The 20,548-nt window shown below is 34.6% G+C and overlaps 1 protein-coding gene across 1 annotated transcript; it reads left to right on the top strand.

Annotated features, from left to right (window-relative positions):
* Positions 1-2,455: 2,455 nt before the first annotated feature.
* Positions 2,456-6,386, top strand: LOC137708734 (uncharacterized FCP1 homology domain-containing protein C1271.03c-like). Its single transcript, XM_068447880.1, has 7 exons — positions 2,456-2,534; positions 3,598-4,201; positions 4,296-4,377; positions 4,560-4,626; positions 4,977-5,162; positions 5,257-5,317; positions 5,917-6,386. The coding sequence occupies exons 2-7, from the start codon at positions 3,700-3,702 to the stop codon at positions 6,114-6,116; spliced, it is 1,098 nt and encodes a 365-aa protein (XP_068303981.1). The 5' UTR covers positions 2,456-2,534; positions 3,598-3,699; the 3' UTR covers positions 6,117-6,386.
* The last annotated feature ends 14,162 nt before the right edge of the window (positions 6,387-20,548 follow it).

The following is a 20,548-nucleotide window of genomic DNA, read 5'->3' on the forward strand; positions in this document are numbered from 1 at the left end:
TTAGATAAATAAAGTTGGTTGGGTCCAGAATTAAATTTTGATATATGTATATGTATTGCTCTTGCAGTAGGTGACTAGTAGTAGTACTGCTCGACGTTTTTCCCTATTAAGCAAGGCATGCATGGGGGTGGTGGAAAGTGGTGGTTGGGTTTACAGATTTCGTATATTAATGCCCATCCAACCTCCATTGTCCATGATCATAGGAATTCTCCATGAAAATGGAGCACCGACTGTCGATTAATTGACGTCTCCTTCTTCTTCTTTTTTATCCGAATTTAGAACTGACAGCAAAAGATAAATTTATACATGCAGAAATTTTAATTAATTTTCCGCATCAACAACCAACTGCACACATATCAAATACTCAATTCATATGTCTCATCTCTCTCTCCACAGCCCAGCGGCCCCAGACGGTCAATTAATTTCTTTGTCAAGTTGTTTTGTCCCTAATTGGTACATTGATCAGAGGTAAGCTGCAGCAAAAATATATAAAAATGGAAAAAGAGAGTGGGCAAAGTACTGTGATTTCTTATATGAGAGACAATGTTTTGCGAAGAGAAAATGAGATGATGGGTAAGTTTGATCGGTATATTGCATCGCTTGGACATGTTTGAGAATGTTTATGTTAAAACTGAATCGCATTCGACCAACCCAAAGTGCTTTTAGCAAATACGTCTGATAGAAAACTTGAAAGTGTTTATAGGTTATAAAAGCGTTTTTTGGAGAAACAATTCGTAAGTGCTTTTCTAAAAGAACTTGGGTTTTTAGTAAAACTTCAATGTGTTTCTAGTAGAAACACTTATAGCAAAACTGTTTATGAACAAAACTACTTCCTATAAAGAAATCTCATTCTAATATATATCTTGGTTGGTGTTTGGTCCATTAATAACACTACTGAACTCAAATGTTGGACTAGAGTTAGAAATAATTGGATTCATTTGTCGCTAGTTGAGGAGAGATACATTATTGTGAATCTTGTCATTGATTAACCACGTGACAAGTTCTTATTGAACAGGTCAATCATGCTTTGAACACATGACAAACATTTATGCCAAGTGAGACCACTAAAACTATGAATTGGTTACAAGGGAAAATCTCTCCTGACACATGATCCAGAACTGAGTCATTTACCAACCCCGTCTAATACTCAAAACTTACTCCAATGCCGTTCATATGCATATGTGTATATGCTTTCACTCTATCATATGGAAATCTGAGAATTAATGGGTAAATATGTCCACAACTCATATAAATTTAGGACCACTTATGCTTTCGATTCCACTGGGGATTCTGCAACTAGAGAAAAAAATGCACATAGGCATCATAGCAAAGCATATGTTAGATGGAAGCTACTACCTATAGCTTCAGTCAGCGGATGGGTATGCAGATGCTGGCAGAGCAGGCTCAAGAATTATCTAATAGAAAAGCTTGTGAATAGATAATCATGGCATGCATGATATGCACATGATCCTAATAACCTTCGTGCAAAGCTACATGTGGCAAAGACCCAATTGGCTACAACTCAGACTTTAAGAGATCTGAGCACATGAATGCGAGCTGATCATTTGAAGTAAAGAGCATTTCTAAACTTAGCAGATTTGTTCAATGAAATCGAAATCTTTGCCTTTTGTGCCTATATTTTTCAAACATTATTGGCATATGGTTGACTTGTGGTCCAAGGTTTCTTGGATCGACAAGTCGCCTGAAGTAAAGTTGGCGTCGTACAGTTTGATCTTGAGGCATCAATCATCATAGTTCGTGGGGGCATCTCAAGAAGTGGGATAGCAGTGGATTTGTACTTTGAGAGAATTTCCAGGACATAGGCGTAGAACAATAGCAAGTCATTGAAAAATATGAAGGTAAAGATGTGATCGTGTAAGGTGAATGCTGAAGCCAATCTTATGTTTAACTACCATAAGTGTTCATGATGTTATATAGATGATGTGTAGGAATTTTCTAGTATAATCGATCCGTGATTGTGGGAGCTTACATCAATGTAGGGGTGGGCATTTCTTAAGAGAATGCTAGAATTAGTCGCGCATGATTGATTCTTAGTTGTTGATCCCATTATAGAGTCAACATGCATATGTAGATTGAGAATCACCCAATGCACGCAAAAAGTAGTCGTAACAACTCTCGATCATGTTGAGGATTTTACAAGCCAATAAAAGGCAAAAGTTGTATACTATTCATATTTTGTTCAAAAATACAATTATTCATCTACATGCATCAACAATCAGGAACTACAAATAAATGGAAGACCGTCAATCATACAAGCCCCAAAACTGTTTGCCAATATATAACCCAATGATCGAGTCATGGGCCTGGATCTTACATGGATAGCAGAAAATGGGCCTAATGGTCGGGGGCTAAGACCTAACATTTGAGGTTGTGGGTTGGTCTTAATTGATTGCTGAAACGTGGTCATTAGTTGTCTTTGAAATCTTCAAAATATCTGCCCCTCCTCCCCTCCCTCCTTCTCTCTCGCTGAACTCAGAGGTCAGCTTCTTTCGCCGCGACGCTGGATACCAAAGGTCAAATCTTTCTCTCTCTCTCTCTCTCTCAATCTCTCAAATCCAAGAATTTATATATGCATCGTGAATCCATATAATATATTTATGTATTAGGTACTACCTTTAGCACTTCGATTTGCTCTGTTCCAAAGTTTTGACATTTGTTGGATGTTTGGATGAAATCTGTTTGTTTCCCCAGAAAATAACGTAGGCAAAATACCAACTTGCAAAAACTAAAAAGTTCGAATAATTCCATTTGGTTATTGGTTTGGTGGGTTCATTTACTATTCATTTGTTACATGGGAGTAAAATTGTCAATTCTAATGGGTAGTAGGTGAGTTTCTTGTTGGAGCTTGTAGAGAAGCAGATTATTTTTTTAGATTATTCAAAAAATACGGAGTGCTTGGAGTTAATGGAAGAAATGGTGCAAAACGGAGCGCATTGGCGTTCTAGGATTCATACAGCCGACCTCACTTAGTGGGATAAGGCTTGGTTGTTGTTGTTGAATTCTCTAAAAATTCGATCAGCATAGCTTACATATTAATGTAGCTCATTGTGCGGATGTAATTCTTCAATTAAATTGCATCCTCAGATGATTAACGTTTCTTGTACTTCAATTGTATTCTCAAATTTTCTTTCGGAAGTTCGTGTCTTTCGCAAGTTCAGTTGAACGACACTTGAGTTAATCCTTACTTTCGTAATGACTTATCGGACCAAACCAAATACTAACTTGAAATAGTGAATAAAACAATAATGCAAGCATGAATTTAAGGCGGTTCGCCTGTGTCTATGTGTGACTACAAGCAAAGGAAGTGGAAATTAGTAGAGATACAACCACCGATATATGGAGCAATACAATTACAATCAATCACCAGTAATCAAGGAAAGAATTATGATTTAAATAAGCTACAAGATGAACTTCTCTCTTTTCTTAAATATTCACATTGACAGTTTCTTTGGATCATGTGGTGCATATAATGACTCGTTAAGTAGTTTACTTGCGTGTAAATAATTATCGAGAAAGATTACATTTTTCTCATCTTGTTGGAAAGCTCATTGTTTTCATACTGCCCGCAACTTGCAGGGAAGTAGAGAAAGGGAATGATCGAGGGTTCTGTAAAACGTGTGGAAACTGACCTTGTTAGACGGATAGTAGAAAGCAGTCATTCTAAGAAGATAATAGCTTATGATCAAGAGTACTAGTTCCTTTACAATGCCCAAGGGTGAAGTCCAATTTATTCTCTTAGTGAATGCAGGACCTCGGCCTTCCATTGTTAAAATTATTGAGACAGGTATGGAAACAAAAAAAAATCATGTGCAGTCGAATCAAGTGAAAACAAGAAGGAGACATGGGAAGAAGAAGCCAAATTTACTGCAACATACAGGTCCAACTGAGAACCTGCCTCAGGAATATGGTCAGAGTGATGCTAATCATATGCATGGATTGTCAACCTTAAGTCTATCTGATGAAAGAAGTGATGACGTCGTAGTTATTTCATCAGGAGGTGTTAGAACCATGAATGAAGAGGACAACAGATCTGGGATTTCAAATCTCTCAATTGTAAGAACACCTGTTTGCGATACAGAGAAAAAGCTTCTTATTCTTGATATAAATGGACTACTTGCAGATATAGTCTCTCCTCCTCCAAAGGGACTTCCATCTGACATAAGAATTCAAGGGCGAGCAAGTGAGAAACTTTTTTGTACTATTGCTTTCCTTATAAACTCTAAATGCTTTATTTGTTCTTCGTCTTTAATTGCGTCATTACTCTCTTTGTTCAGTTTTCAAGAGGCCCTTCTATCTTGATTTTCTTAAGTTCTGCTTTGAGCATTTCGAAGTGGGTGTGTGGTCTTCAAGATCCAAGTAACCTATAGTTTGCTATCATTTCTTTCTTTTATTTAGCTTATGTTGAATTATTTTTTATTTTAAATTTAAGAACTACTTTTATTTTTGTTTCTGTCTCTCTTTACTTTAGCAGTATGTCGGTTGTTATCCATTGGTTTTAGGAATAATTAGTGACAGCAATACCTATTAATTTGTTGAAGGAGAATTGTGGAAAAAGTGATTGATTATCTGATGGGTGATATGAAGCACAAGTTGCTGTTTTGTTGGGTAAGGCCTTATATCCATGTTCATTTTGTGCATCATTTAGCTTTTGTGTGTAGAAATTGCAATAACATTCTCTATTCAACCTTGCTTGCTTGCTCTTATCCTCAATTACTGTATGGGATGATCTTGCAATGAATGAAAATCAAATAATCTTCATGATTCGTATGTCATGCAAATTTGTCTACATATATTTACTATGTATGTTGATTATTTATTTTTATCTCGGCTAATTATCACTAGATAGATTCCTTTTCCTACCAATTGGGGCTCCTGAAACCATAAAATAGCTCGAACATTGATTTCCTTGCATCCGAGTTCTGGACATGTTGATGGATTGTATGATGGCGTTGCAGGATCTATCCCACTGTACTGCAACAGGGTTCAGGACTCTAGAAAATAAGCATAAGACCTTGGTGTTTAAGGAGCTGAGGAGAATATGGGAAAAACAAGACCCTAGTCTTCCGTGGGAGAAGGGCGCATATAACGAATCAAACACAGTGTTGTTGGATGATTCTCCCTACAAAGCCTTGCTTAATCCTGTAAGCTCCATTTTAATTTATCTGTTCTCTTCTTTTGAGATACTTAGTTAAGTAGTTCTAAATTTTTGGATTGTATTGAACTCTCGTCTCATAGGCACATACTTCAGTGTTTCCTTATCCATTCACGTTCCAGCGAGGGAGCGACACTTCATTAGGTAATAAAATATATTCCTTAGTACCTTACTGCTTTATTTCCAGAAAATGTACATGCACAGTAAAATGCACATTCTGCTTCTGTCGCTTAACCCCGATGATTTATATCTTTCTTTTTTCAAGTTTACACATGATAAAATTTTGAGAAACGTTGAGAGGGGATACACTTATGGGATTTTCCCAGTTCATTGTTCTTTAGTATGAATCGTCTGGTTCATTTGATTCTGGTTATCTGCACAAAAACAAGTTCTCCAAAAATTGTACTAAAAAAGATAAAGTTAAAGTTTATACAAATTGACTTTCCAGCTACCTCCAATATATAGGAGATGGAGTTGTACATTACTTCACATTTTTTGCTTACTAAGAATTTTCATAACTTGTCGGTTAGAAAGTCAATGGCCAATGTTACGGAGAAGAGGAACTGAAATTAGGAGGACACCCTTTTGTTAAATAATGCATCTAACCTGGTTCCATTCCTTGATGACAGAAATATTTACTTTGCACTTGGGTTGCATTGTTTTGGTCGTTTGGATGGTATCAAATGTCAATTCTTCAACGGGCTAGAGGCAAATGATAAATAAAAATGACTAATGTATGGCAGGTCCTGGAGGTGATCTTCGGGTCTATCTGGAACGGTTGGCTGCGGCTGAAAATATACAGGAATTTGTAGAGCAACAGCCATTTGGCCAAGGACCTATTAATGAAAGTAGTGCATCTTGGCCGTTCTACCTCAAGGTTCTTAGAAAGGTGTATACTATGGAAACCGCCAACATAACCTATAGTTCTACGGTGAAGCGTTAGGTATGAAAAACACATTACTTGTATTTTTGCTATGGTGATCATTTGTGTGGAACTCCTCTCTCATCCTCGAAAGGAGTATTCTTCCAAACCTTTGCCAAACAAGCGGAGCTGGTGATTTGCCAGAACAGCCGCAACTGGTTGGAAAATTGACCTCGTAAAGAAACTGTAATTGAAGTGTTTATTGGAACAAATACTGGAAATTTACTTTCTGGTAGTTCCATTTTGGAAGATTGTTATCATTTCAGATATCAGATATCGACATTCAATTCACATGGTGGTTTTCATTCATTTTTCTGGAACATTTTTAGTTGTTGCTGAAGAGGATTAGTTGCATATAGATGCAAGGAACATCTAAGAGTGTTGTTATCTTGTTCACCATATTTATTCTATCAAACTAGCTTTTAGCCTAGTGGTAGTTCTCTTTCTAATGTTTGTATACTTTTTACGAGAACTTCCTTACAGTGCGTGATTAATTTGGACGTGGTCTCCCTTTTTTCTAAATAAACGGTATTATCTTCACTAAGGAGAGGGGGTTGGGTATAACCTCATAATGGGCTAGAACATGATGAATTAAATTTATTGAATGACATGATTGGGTTATCGCACTGCCATTTTTTTGCGTCAATTAGATCTGGATTTTCTTAAGCATGCACAATATTATAAATAATAATTTGCAAAATTTCGATAAATAAATCAATTATATTGAAAGAAAAATAGTTGATAATATTGAGGATCAACTCTTATTCTAGTTATATTTCTCTTCCTAACATTTGGAAAATGTTCATAGTGGAGTTTTGCATTCCACCTGAAAAGTTACACGATGACACTTAGACATAGAGAAAGATTAAACGAAATTAGCTTCTTCCTCAGTAAAGTCTACTGCAAAGAGACCTATCTCTCTACATGTGATGAACGAAAAAGTCACGTGAGGGCAGAAACATATTTAGATGTTGCATAAAACCCAAGATATGTGCAAGTTTTTCTCCAAGGCTTTACATGCCTACCATTTTAATATAATACCATAGAAAAACTAATAATATGTACCAACTACCAAGATATATACAACCTCCACGCAAGTGATGCCTGGAGATATTAGAGAATCCTCAATGGGGGTTCTATCATCCATGAGGCTACTACATTTTAAGCCTTAGTGAGAAATTTCATCCCCAATGAGTAGGAAAATGGGGCTAGATCCACCACTGGGGCTAGCAACTTCCTTTCTTGGGTAGCATAAAATCGGGCTACATCTAGCCCCAAAAAACAGTGGGTCCCACAAAAAAAGTAGCAACATATATGAGCAAAATTCTACCACTTTCCCTCTGCGAATACACTTATACTCTCATTTTATTATTATTTTTTAATTCTTTTTTTTTACTTATTTTCTTGCAATTTGGCTAATTAATGATTATTTTAAATTCCATAAGAATTTAAATTTCAAATTGATTTAATGTTCATAGGCATTGGTGGATGAAATTGCAGATGAAATTTTCAAATTTTTTTTTCAAAATTGTATGATACTAATTTACCAATTGGTGCTAGGTAAATTGTTGTGTTATACGTGAAAAATCAAATTATTTCAGAGGGCGAAGTGGGCGCTTGTTTCTTTCAACAGATGAGATTGAGATAAAAGAATATAATCCAATGAACAATTCATAAGTGATTAAATCTGACTTTGTCACATTTTGAACTTTTTAGGTTGAAAGGTCCATAAAAATAAATTAAGATAACACGTCCAAAAATCAACTCAAGAAAAGCTAACACAAAAAAAAAAAAAAAAAAAAAATCATCGCTTAATCAAATTACTACAAAAATAAATATATATAGCCCTATATAAAACCCGAAACATATGGCGTCTCATTGGGAGAAATTCTTTTATAAAGCCTCAAAGATTCCTTAGAACTTTAAAATGGACTATATCCATCACTTTTCCAGCTCCATATACAGCCCCTCACCAGGGATACTCTTAAATAGGATGTAGTCTCTCTACCCGTGAGTGACATTGATTTTTCCCATACATGCTTTGGATGATAATTTCTTATGCACTGTGCAACAGAAGGGTGTACGAGTGTCGCTGTCTCCTGCACATTTTCATCGAACTTGTACTATGCCAATGTTTTCCTTAGTATCTCTGCCTAATTTTGGACAAACCCACTGAGAAGCACAACTTGTGCAACCACTCATGACTTTGTGATGCAATAATGTTCTCTCTTACTCAACATTTTAGCTAGAGGTGTCGACTCTTCGACCATTATTTATCGAGTGCCCATATGTGTACTGTAAGTTTGTACTCGATTTCAAGGGGACTGACATGAACTCATGATGTAGCTGCATGGTTCACAAAAGTCGTTATGGCACTTCTGAATTCGTATGATGAAAACAAGGACGTACGTCTAACAACATATGGGGGGTCATGCACAAGGAAAAAACCAAGATGGGGCTGGGGCTCCAATGTTTTGACTAGGAAAGGGACTTGGATGTAACCGTAATATACATTTGTCAGATCACGCAATTAAGTCACGTGATGAATGCTATACCAATATAAAATTACGTGATAATTGCTATAAGAACATGAAAATATATCTCTAGACTCTAGCGATATGTAAGAAGCTCCTTCTAACTAGAGTGCACAGGGTCCATGAAACCCTAAGCATCTTTCTGGGAGATTATGTGGAGTTCATAAAACGCAGACGGATGAGGAGGTCTTTCTCTTTGAATTTTGCAGTTTTAGCCACTTGAAATTGTCAAAACTGCATCAGTTGTTTCTTTTATACTTTTAAGTATATACATTCAAACTTGATACATCAGGCATGGCATGTGATGTGGGCGACTTCCGATCCCAAATACCTGGCAAACTGATTGGATGTTTGGTGCTTGACATATTCCCTATCGCCAAATATCACTCTTCTTAGTACACGTGACGCTATTATTTTTGGTTTATAATTCTAATTATATTCCAAGTCCCTGCATTATGCATCGATCATGTGTATCTTTTGTAATAATTCCACGCTCGTTCTTCCCTTAAAAAAAAAAAAATCCCAAAAATACACACTTGATGAAGAAGCATAGCGTTGGCTTGTTTTGTTTCACAGAAAAACTAAAAATTAGAAAAAAGATTTCAAATAATTGAGTTGTTTTGTGGTTTTCTTGCACCCCAAGTTTCTGCGAGATCGATATATATGATGAAGGTTCTCACTCTCTCGTACAATTAGGGGATAAGATATGCATGGTGCATTGACTTCATTAGCCACATTGAACAAAACCCTCTAACATGGAACTATCATATATTATTCATACACGCCTTGTTTAATGGACAAACAATTTTGGGTCCTAGCCTCCATGAAATTCCTAATAAGAATGTGAATAGGAACCTACCCTACTACCTGTTTTTAAAATCCATCCTTGTGATTCTGTGCACATATAATTGTTTAATTTGTGCACATATAATTGTTTATTTTGTGCACAATTAATTAAATTATTGGGAAATTATCCCCTTTGACTTTTACAAAGCTCATAATTTTGTTGACTTTCACAAAGCTCCTAATTTACTTATACAAGGTGATAAATTTTAGGGTTTAATTTATTGTTGTATTCTTCTCTCGGAGGCAATATGTACATATATACACACATAACTTGTAGTACAAAAGACAATTAAGGAATCCTAGTAAGTCATGTAACACTCTAGTAAAGACTGCATGTGTTAGAACATCTGCTATCTGCACTTTTGTCTTCACAAACGGAACTTCTGCTATCGACGTTCAATTCACATGGTGGTTTTCATTTATTTTTCTGGAACATTTTTATGTTGTTGCTGAAGAGGATTAGATGCATATAGATGCAAGGAACATCTAAGAGTGTTGTTATCTTGCTCACCATATTTATTCTATCGAACTAGCTTTTAGCCTAGTGGTAGTTCTCTTTCTAATGTTTGTATACTTTCTATGAGAACTTTCTTATAGTGCGTGATTAATTTGGATGTGGTCTCACTTTTTTTTGAACAAACGGTATTATCTACACTAAGGAGAGGCGGTTGGGTATAGCCTCTTAATGGGCTAGAACATGATGAATTAAATCTTTTTGCATTATTCAATGACATGATTGGGTTATCGCACTGCCATTTTTTTGAGTCAATTAGATCTAAATTTTCTTAAGCATGCACAATATTATAAATAATAATTTGCAAAATTTCGATAAATAAATCAATTCTATTGAAAGAAAAATAGTTGATAACATTGAGAATCAACTCTTATTCTAGTTATATTTCTCTTCCTATCATTTGGAAAATGTTCATAGCGGAGTTTTGCATTCGACTTGAAAAGTTACACGATGACACTTAGACATAGAGAAAGATTAAACGAAATTCGTTTTTTCCTCAGTAAAGTCTACTACAAAGAAACCTATCTCTCTACACGTGATGACGAAAAAGTCACGTGAGGGCAGAAACATATTTAGATGTTGCATAAAACCCAAGATATGTGCAAGTTTTTCTCCAAGGCTTTACATGCCTGCCATTTTAATATAATACCATAGAAAAACTAATAATATGTACCAACTACCAAGATATATACAACCTCCACGCAAGTGATGCCTGGAGATATTACATGGGATGTAGTCTCTCTACCCGTGAGTGACATTGATTTTTCCCATACATGCTTTGGATGATGATTTCGCAAGCACTGTGCAACAGCAGGGTGTACGAGTGTCGCTGTCTCCTGCATATTTTCATCGAACTTGTACTATGCCAATGTTTTCCTTAGTATCTCTGCCTAATGTTGCACAAAGCCACTGAGAACCACAACTTGTCTCGTGACTTGGTGATGCAATAATGTTCTCTTTTACTCAACATTTTAGCTAGAGGTGTCGACTCTTCGACCATTATTTGTCGAGTGCCCATATGTGTACTGTAAGTTTGTACTCGATTTCAAGGGGACTGACATGAAATCATGATGTAGCTGCATGGTCCACAAAAGTCGTTATGGCACTTCTGAATTCGTATGATGAAAACAAGGATGTACGTCTAACAACATATGGGGGGCCATGCACAAGGAAAAAACCAAGATGGGGCTGGGGCTCCAATGGTTTGACTAGGAAAAGGACTAAGATGTAACCGTAATATACATTTGTCACATTATGCGATTAAATCACGTGATGAATGCTATACAAATATAAAATTACGTGATAAGTGCTATAAAAACATGAAAATATATCTCTAGACTCTAGTGATATGTAAGAAGCTCCTTCTAACTAGAGTGCACGGGGTCCATGAAACCCTAAGCATCTTTCTCGGAGATTATGTGGAGTTCATAAAACGCAGACGGATGAGGAGGTCTTTTTCTTTGAATTTTGCAGTTTTAGCCACTTGAAATTGTCAAAACTGCATCAGTTGTTTCTTTTATACTTTTAAGTATATACATTCAAACTTGACACATCAGGCATCGCATGTGATGTGGGCGACTTTCGATCCCAAATACCTGGCAAACTGATTGGATGTTTGGTGCTTGACATATTCCCTATCGCCAAATATCACCCTTCTTAGTGCACGTGACGCTATTATTTTTGGTTTATAATTCTAATTATATTCCAAGTCCCTGCATTATGCAACGATCATGTGTATCTCTTGTAATAATTCAACCCTCGTTCTTCCCTTAAAAAAATGGCAAAAATACACACTTGATGAAGAAGCATAGCGTTGGCTTGTTTTGCTTCACAGATAAACTAAAAATTAGAGAAAATTTTCAAATAATTGAGTTGCTTTGTGTGGTTTTCTTGCACCCCAAGTTTCTGTGAGATCGATATATATGATGAAGGTTCTCACTCTCTCGTACAATTAGGGGATAAGATATGCATGGTGCATTGACTTCATTAGCCACATTGAACAAAACCCTCTAACATAGAACTGTCATATATTATTCATACACACCTTGTTTAGTGGACACACAATTTTGGGTCCTAGCCTCCATGAAATTCCTAGTAAGAATGTGAATAGGAACCTACCCTACTACCTGTTTTTAAAATCCCTCCTTGTGATTCTCTGCACGTATAGTTGTTTATTTTGTGTACATATAATTGTTTATTTTGTGCACATATAATTGTTTATTTTGTGCACAATTAATTAAATTATTGGGAAATTATCCCCTTTTGTTGACTTTTACAAAGCTCATAATTTGTTGACTTTCACAAAGCTCCTAATTTACTCATACAAAGGGATAAATTTTAGGGTTTAATTTATTGTTATATTCTTCTCTCGGAGGCAATATGTATATATATACAAGGCTACACATAACTTGTAGTACAAAAGACAATTAAGGAATCCTAGTAAATTACATACTGAAAACATTCAGTTGACTCACGTCAACACTCTCCCTCAAGTTGGTGCGCAAATAGTTCCTTAGCCAACCTTGTTAAGCAAGTCACGTAACACTCTAGTAAAGACTGCATGTGTTAGAACGTCTGCTATCTACACTTCTGTCTTCACAAACGGAATATCCGCTAACTTAACATCCAAATTATCCTTGATGAAATGTCAATCCACCTCAATGTATTTATTCCGATCATGTTGTATCGGATTATTGGTTATCTCTATGTTGCTTGATTATCACAATATAATAGTATAGGCCCCTTGGCTTGAAACCTATCTCTGTGAGTAAAATTTGACGTCATAGGAGCTCACAGATGCCATGCGCCATCCCTCTACACACGACTTATGCATGCGAGGTCGGTACGAGATCTATGAGCGGTCAGACGCCGTCCCGAGGAGAGTAAGAGAGTCTAAGGCAGTTCTGAGGTTTTGTTGTGAAAGCCAGAGACATTTTGGACCTTTGAATTAAAAAAATAAGGGTAGTTTAGGCATATAACATTTTATATTAAATAGGTCAAGTACGTGCTTGCCGTGTTTTCCTTTGGCAACACTTATAAGAGAAAGCACCTCTTAGGTGTTTTTCAAAAAACCACTTCAAGTGCTTCTCCTTCTTACCTAAAGCATTTTTTAAAAATTTGCCGAACTATTCTTTAAATAGAAATACTTTTACTCTTTAGGAAACGTTTTTAGCTCTCAAAAGCATGAACAAGGCCTAAATCCTCATGTGATGCTTTCAATTTTTTCATGTGGCCATGCACCCTCCACACCCTTTCCTGCTAAATTTCAATTATAAGTTTGATCACTATCACAATCACCACTTTTATCTATGAAGATTCCACAAGTTAGACGAAATGATTAAGTAGCTAGCTAGATAGCCAGGTGCACCCTGAAATTCATGTATAAATAGATTTAATAATCTAAATCTGAAAAGCTAACATTCCCCATGCAAGCAAAACTAGCTAGTTTATCTCCCAAGTCTAAAACTTAAAGCTATGTAGCTATTGGATTCTGTAGTGGCTGTGTAAAGGTTTTAACGGCACCTTGTTTACAAGTTGTGTGAACTACTCTTCAAATAAAAAAATTAATCACTGAATAAAATATACTCATTTGCCACCATCTTGTATTGTGCTGTTCTTAATAAAATTTTATATCGTTGCATGTCAATAAGAAAAAAATGTTAAATTAAAATTCATTCAAATGTGTGTTGTCTGCTGTGTGGCCGTTGTAAATTATAAATCTTTCTTCATTTATTTTTCTTTTAATTTATATACAAGAGTAGTAATTATTTTCTCTATGAAACTAGAAGGTCTCTACATGGGAAAAATGTTGAAATGCTTCCATTACGCGCCATGAACAAATAGATAGCTTGGCATTTTTGCTGGCACCCAACATGCATCTTTAGTTGAGCACGTAACGTCTTCAAAGGCTAAAAGGTTAAGAGGTTAAAAGCTAACCCGTTTTGGTCCAAAGATTCCAAAAGGTTAAAAGCAGCAAGAGGGCTAAGGAGACGTGCAATATAATCCCAAAAAAGGTCGATCTCTGGCATTAGGAAGAAGCAAAAACTAAAAGGTAGTGATGGCTTAAGCGTTAATATTTCGATACTTAATTAGGTAAGATGTGCTTTTGGTTTAAAAAGGTTGGAGTAATCGATGACTTCGAAGAGTTCTCACTTTTTGGCAAGAAAGTTTTAATTAGGCGTATTTAATTGGGGTTTTGAAGAATTTTTAAAATTGCAAGAACTTTGATGGAGTTTTAATGGACTTTCACATATGTTATTTGAATTTTGAGTGTATTTTTCAAAATCTCAATTGGAGAGGTTAGGTATACACTATGAAACCGCTCCAATTTCATTCAAATTCTTACCTTTTAAAATTCTTCAAAATTAAATTGTAATTGAATACACATTAATTTTATAAACTCCTTTCAAAATATGATTATATATATATATATATATATGTATGTATGTATGAATCTATTAAAATTTTGTGTTGGATACTCCTAAATTTAAACCCTTAAAGATTGTAAAATTCCAATTGAAGTCATCGATTGAGTTAGTTTTCCGCCATTATCTAGTAATAACGGAATTATGCTCATTGTAATTCCACTACCACTTTAACTTTTTAAAAGGAAAAGAAAGTGTCCAAAAGTTCAGATCTCATAGGCCGCGGTTATGTTGTCCCCATTTTAGTGTCTCATATATTTTTTCTCTAATATTTGACACGTGTCAATCCATTTAATTAAATAATTAGTATCGTTAACTTTTGATCAAATTGAACCGGAGTAAAAGAATCCAATCTAACTGATTTGAAGTCGACAAATCAAATCAATCGTACTAAATCGGAATCGACGAATTCAAATAGTCTACTATTGGAATGCAATTGAATAATAACTATTTTTTCCATTGACGAGGTTGGAGACAGAGGAGAGACAGCTATTGTTTGCATTGACGAATCGAATCGTCTTCAATTCAAATTAGGGCTGCCAACTTTCCTACTAATTTCGAACCCTTGGCATATTCATTCAAGCAGCCAGGAAATTTTGCATGGCGTTTTAATTTTGCATGGCGTTTTAATATTAGATAACTTATATACCTATTATATATGCAATGACAATTTTGATCTCATAAGGTTCTAAGAAAAATTCTAAATACACCCCAAATTACTTTTCACATGTATATCCCGAGTTCATTTATCTTCTTCAACTCTCAAAACCACTCTCACCCTCCATGGTAGAATTAATGAAACTACAAACACATTGATTGAAAAATTTATTCTTGATGAATGAAACTTGAAATCAATGTTTTGGAAACTTCACATGAGGTAAGACTTTTATTTCATTTAGTGATTCCAATGGTATCGGCAATCCTATAGTTGCGTTATGAATGATATCTATTAAAAAAATATGATTGATAATGAGAATCATACACCTAATAAACCTTAGCCACATTAGATCACAAAGATCCCTTGATTTTAAAATCAGCGTAACAACCTAATCTCTTCCTCTAATTTAATGATTTAATAACTAAATCCATTCCCATGATTCGATCAAAGGAAAAGAAGAGGAATCATTATCATCAACCCCAATATTTATTTAATCCCCATTACCCCGTGCCATTGCTGCTACTCTATGTAAAGCTGTAGATTTCTCTAGCTGCCATTTTTTTTGTTTTGGATTTTTATCTTCCTCATCCACTACTGCGAAAATCATCCTCATCATCTACTGGTACGGAATACCCACAGCCTTCCACCTCTTTCCATGGAAGGGATAGAGAAACATGAAGGAATAAACACATGCAAATAATCAAACAATTGCTGGCATCACTCCAATAGAAAAATTTAGAAAATTTCGGAATCACACCAGCTTCAGCTTTACACCGAAGGTGCCTTTGAATGACCTTATGTATTTGCACCTAAGATTTGAAGAGGGTGGGGTGTATGTAGAAAATGTGGGATGTATTGGTGAGAGTATGGGGGTGTAAGGGTATTATGGGAAAGTAAATGGGGTGTATTAAGATAAGTTTTAATTAAAAAAACAAATGTGAGGTGTATTCAACAATATGTGGGGTTTCAATATAATAAGCCAGTAATTAATTGCTAATAATATTCCGCACACCTAGCTCGTTTAATGAGTCAAATACGAGCTTTTAAGGACTCTTATTATATTCAGCCACATAGTACTACGATCTAGTGATATTCATTTTCACTTATAAGTGAGAGGTATTAGGTTCAATTCTTGACAAAGGCGAATTTGAACCACATTATTATTAGCCCATTGTGAGAGTAAACTCACCCCCTCTACTTTAGTTTAGATAATATCGTTTGTCAAAAAAAAAAAAAAGGACTCATATTATATCCGTACTCCATGTTGAAGAACGCACGTGCCCTTGTGACAACGCTTAATTATAGATTATCATCGATGCGACTTCTTTTGTATGGATTAATTCATTACGTTTAGGTTTGAGTCACTGATTAGTTTAATCCCAGTAGTGGTTAGTCAAGATAATGCTACCATTTATAGCTAGTGTGGTTTGTATCTTTTCTTCGTCTTGTAACCTCAAAATCGTATCAAATAAAGACAGCACCATTAAACCATAAAAAATCAGTATTAGGTTTCCAGGACCACATCAATATTTACTTAAATATTTAAGGTTTGTTTGATAGTTATTTTGTTTTTTGTTTTTTTTTTCATTTTTGTTTTTTTTTCATTTTTAGTGTTAGTGATAAAGAGAAAAATAAATACATGAGAGAAATAAAGGACGAAGAAGAGTGAGTAAAAGATGGCGGGAGAGATATAGAAGAAATATACAAGGAAAGCTACACAAAATGAAAACTAAAAACAAAACGAAAAATTATTTTAAATTGTTTGCATATTCAAGATTTTGTTTTCATCTTTTCTTCCTTTTTTTTCTTCCTTCTCTCTTCTTCATCACCATTTTCCCCATATATATGCCTTTCTCATATCTAAAAAGAAAAATTAAAAAGTGAAAACATGAAACAAAATGGTTATTAAATGCATCCTTAATTTTACTATATAGACCACGATTTTAATTAACCAAAAACTTGCGATGTGTGGCATAAATATGCATTATAACTTGAGTGAACATATTTGTTCTTTCTCCCTCATCTAAATTTTCCTTTTCCATTTTTCTTAATGATTTTTTATTTTTTACAAAAAGATAGCGTTAATGGGTTAAATTATGTTAGAGGAAGAGGTAAATCGGTGGGGAGTGCATAGACATGATTACTTTCCACAACTGCGGTAAAACGTCATTTACCTTTCTTAATGCATTTTTATGTGAATCTAATGGTTTAATTTCTAATTTTCCGGGTTTTTGATAAATTTATTCAAGAAAACATATAAACAACTAAATTAATGGGGCGGTATGTGTCATAAAAAAATGGGGGCAACATATTATATATGTAATCTTCTGGCGTTGAAGGTGCATGTGTTCATCCAAATGAAGATCGTATCTACCTTCTGCGCGTTTTGGAAACCCTAGCTAGATGCCTAGATACTTGTAGGTCTGAAAGTACTACATAACATATTTAGGGCCGTCTCTAAGATTTTGGGAGTCCTGTGTGAAATTTATAAAGTTGCCCATTCTTAAGATAGTTTTTTCAGAAAAAGTAAGACAATGTACTGATGCTAAAAAGTAATAACTTAAATCAAAACAAACTTAAGAGTCACTAATTGTAAATTTATAAATATCATTAAATAATAAGTAAAAAGAGTTACAAACATAACATTCACTTATCAATTAAAATCACTTCAATCTTAAAAAACCTAACAAGAAAAAAAAAGCTTCAAAAACTCTAACTTCAAAGTTTCACATGAATATATAGCATTATTATATACTAGAATTGAAAGAAAAAAAAAAATCGTTTTTAGAGTATTATTATTAGCACTTCAAATACCTCATTGTACACTCCAAATTAGAAAAAAAAAAAATTTACACTTATAAGGAGTGCACAATGAGATTTTAAAGTGCTGATAAAAACAATTATTACATAAAAATTTTAGATGAAATTTTTTTTAGACCCCTTCAAATTTGGGGTCTTGTATTATTGCATTTTTCGCTTCCCCTCAACGCCCTATCTAAACATAATATACACAGTTTTGTAAATATGTGTTGGGCCACCCCACTTTTGCTAATATGTACAAACTTAAACTACAGCAGTCTGCAGCCATATACTTTGCTGCGTGTTGGCATTGTGTAGAAAAATAGCAAATAAGGTTGTAGAAAAACAAACAAGTAGAAATGAAAAAAAAAAAAAAAAAAAAAGGAACATTTCTTGTGGAAGCACTTATTGGGACATGCTTTTCCAATCAGCCATAAATCATAGAAATCTTTGTACAGCTTTCTCTGTCTCTCAGCTGATGCATTAACATGATGGCATTTTAATTTTCTATATATGGACCGTAATAAATATGTTGAACACAATTTACAAGTGCGAATCAAACGTCGACTCTCGTTGGATTATTGTGTGCAATTAGGCACATCTTTTAGCAAAGAGACAAAGAATTGCTATTCATGCATTAAAGTGTAAACCCTAGCAATGGTACAAAGTAGTGTACTCGGTTGAGGCACAGTATACTGGATATTATGCCGACATATTTCGATTAGAAATATACATGCAGGGTGCACAGAGAGCACACCCCTGAGATAAGGTTTGATCCAGTACATAATAGATGAAAGAAAAGCTGAGGAGATGAGCATGTTTTAAGTATAGTTGAATGTTACTTCATTACAGTTTGTCGTTTAAATTAAATTGTATCGATGTCTTATTTTTTTATTAAGGTACCGTAGACGGACTCTATATATATTGGTCACTGAAGTGAGTCTAAATGCCAAAGTGTAGTTTTAATTTGAATGCTTCTACGCATCCTTACTAATAGTATAGTGTAGGTTTATTTCTAGCTACACCCCTTGCGACTCTATATATATATATATATATATATATATATATATATATGGGATCCAACATACAATAAGAAAATCTCTATGCGTTAACATATTTAACAATTAGTGATTATTAAGTTTAAAAGAAATTGAAGATATGAAAACAATAAAAAAGAAATTGATTAGCCTGTCCCATCCAAATCAAACATACATAAGAAATTAATAGATCTAAGGCAATGTGGAGTGAATTTTAATTTTTATAAAGATGATTTTCAAGTTTCAATGGTAAAATATGATCAAAATCGAGTTCCAGAAGGCAAAGTGAAGCAAATTTTGAGTTTCAGGGAGTAAAGTGACAACTTTGAGTTACAATGAGCAAAATGAGATTAAAATCGAATTCTCGTAGTGTAGCTAAAAATAAGTCTATAATGTAAGGTAGGTTTGAGTATAGTAGTGCTAAAGATCATGCCATTTTCGAAAAAACTGGAATTATATTTCTTTTCCATTTCCATCAATAATATGTCCATGGACCTTCTTCTTTCTCCTGTAACGTATACATCAGCAAGTACCATGCATGTGCCAATGTAAACTTCAAACAGAAAATATGCATTTTTACAAGGGACTCGACTCGATGACTCAAAGCAGTATAAGCACTGAAACATGCGTCTTTTCCGCACAATCTAGTGGTCCAGCGGCTTGAGGATGTATGCATATCTGCTTAAATTTTTTTATATCTTTTATCAACGTATATGGATTAGAGGTTGAAATGTCTTTGCTAGTATTTCCGACTTCCGAAAGAGTAGATTGCTGTGACTTGAACACAAATTAGTCCTTTAAAAAAAAACAACGTATATATTGGACCAGTCTTTTGGAGACTGCAGCTTAAAGTTAAAACGCCCAAAAACTTAATAATCGATTTCTACTTTAAAGTTGCAGTACTGATCTTGCTGACAGGTTTCAGCATAAAGTTGTAAATTGGCTAAAACAGGAACTAACTTCGAATTTTATGATCATTATGCAAATAAGGACCTTGCTTGGATGCTGAATAATTAGCGGGAGCTCCTGCTAAATAGCTGATGTGGCTGTTCATGATATTTTCAATATTGCATAATTCTTAAAAGAAGAAAAAAAAGAAGTGAATATTTGTCAAACCGCTTAGCAGTCAATATGGCTATTTAGCAGGAGTTCCTGCTAATTGTTCAGCAGCCAATCAAAGTGGTGCAAATAATTGTATTCTAACTATGTTGTATGACATGAATGATGGTAAAAATGGCCTTGTGGTAATAATCAAAAGAATTATGTAGTTGTTTATGACAATTTTGACTTAATTTGTGACGATGCGTTACAATATTATGGAGTATTGAATACTTCACCAAAAATTAAGTGACGGGGTATTCAATATTTGAGTAAATTGCCGTTTGGTTTCATAAACTAGTATTCCAGTCGAAATTGACTATCTAGACTATTTTTTTGGTTATATTTGAAATTAGCTAATTAATCTCTCATTGTTAGATTTTCATCCACTTTATCGCTGAATACTAGCATGTGACTAATATGTGATTCACTCTTGAGAGTAAAGTTGTGCTAGTATTTGATGGCAGAGTGAGTGATAGTTCACCAAATCTGACGGTCAGAAGGTCATTGGCTAATATCAAATAGTTCTCAAAGTCAATTTAC

This window comes from Pyrus communis, chromosome 11 (assembly GCF_963583255.1).
Source record: "Pyrus communis chromosome 11, drPyrComm1.1, whole genome shotgun sequence".
Lineage (NCBI taxonomy): Eukaryota > Viridiplantae > Streptophyta > Magnoliopsida > Rosales > Rosaceae > Pyrus > Pyrus communis.